This window comes from Aplysia californica, unplaced genomic scaffold (genome assembly GCF_000002075.1).
Source record: "Aplysia californica isolate F4 #8 unplaced genomic scaffold, AplCal3.0 scaffold00502, whole genome shotgun sequence".
Classification (NCBI taxonomy): domain Eukaryota; kingdom Metazoa; phylum Mollusca; class Gastropoda; order Aplysiida; family Aplysiidae; genus Aplysia; species Aplysia californica.
Window position 1 is genome coordinate 89,529 of NW_004797772.1, and position 1,138 is coordinate 90,666.

At 48.0% G+C, this 1,138-nt stretch overlaps 1 protein-coding gene across 1 annotated transcript in view; it reads right to left on the minus strand.

The window, feature by feature from the left end:
* LOC101852205 overlaps positions 1-1,138 on the minus strand; it is a gene marked incomplete in the record, with an annotated part of 40,547 nt that overhangs the window by 23,728 nt on the left and 15,681 nt on the right. Inside the window, 2 exon segments of the mRNA XM_013086773.2 lie at positions 195-339; positions 803-1,038. Of these exon segments, the coding sequence (XP_012942227.1) occupies positions 195-339; positions 803-1,038 (381 nt within the window).

Genomic DNA, 1,138 nt, shown 5'->3' on the forward strand with positions numbered 1-1,138 from the left:
CTCTCTCTATCTCCACCCCCCCCTCTCTCTCAGCATGACACATCTCAAGCAGGCCTGAAGTTTCTGGGTCAAAGTCACTTGCCACAAAACAACAACAACAACAAAAATCCTCTCCCCCCAAGAAAAATACAAAAGAAAGAGAACAACCTAACCTGAGTTGAAAAGGAGGTAAAACAAGCCCGTCCACAACTCACCAGCGTCAAAGTCCTCCACAGCCCCGCCCAGTCCATTCTTTCCGTCGTCAGCGAATTCGGCCGGCCACGATTGGACGTTGCCCACGCCGCTGGAGCGTGAAGGTCGCTGCTCGCTGTCCCCGCCGACACTCCGGTCCGCTAACTTCTGCCGCACACAGATTGAAACAGTGGATGTTTTTACAGCTCCATCGATACAATTAGGGCAATTTTAGTGACGTTCACAATCTTTACAAATTGAAAAAGTAGATGTTTTTAGTCTTAGAGGTTTTTTTTGTTTTTTGTTTATTTTTTAGTAGAGGTTTTACGGCGCTCGCAACTGCATAAGGTCATATGAGCGCCACGGGGTGGATGTCAACAGAGAAGTCCTTACAGGGAATCAGACTTATTCTGCTCACCTCTCTAGCTTCAACAGCACAAAGTCTGCTTCGACTATCAAAGTAAGAGTTTTACAGCACTTGCAACACAATAAGGTCATATAAGTGCGGAAGATTAGAGGTGTTACAAGAGAGTAACAAACACAAAAAAGAAGGAGGAGAGATCAGGACGATAGATGTTTGATAGGGAAGAAGAAGGAGCAAACCACAGCAGAGCACCCGCCAACCACCCACCTTTGAGTCCGAGGGCCCGTCAGAAGTGACCGCGGGGGTCGCACCGGTGGGAAGGGAGACGACTGGAGCGGTCGTTGTCGTAGGGCTTGTGGGTTCATCCGGCTTGACCAATGGTTTGTGCGGCCGTCGTCGTTGTTGTTGTTGCTGATGTTGTTGCTGATGTTGTTGCTGCTTTCGTTGTTGTCGTCCTTGTTGCAGTAAGGCATCCGTATTGTTCCGCCTCTTCAACACATCACCTGATGACATAGGTTTTTATATCTCAACAAATTACATGTATGTGTACACAGAGAGAGAGAGAGAGAGAGAGAGAGAGAGAGAGAGAGAGAGAGAGAGAGA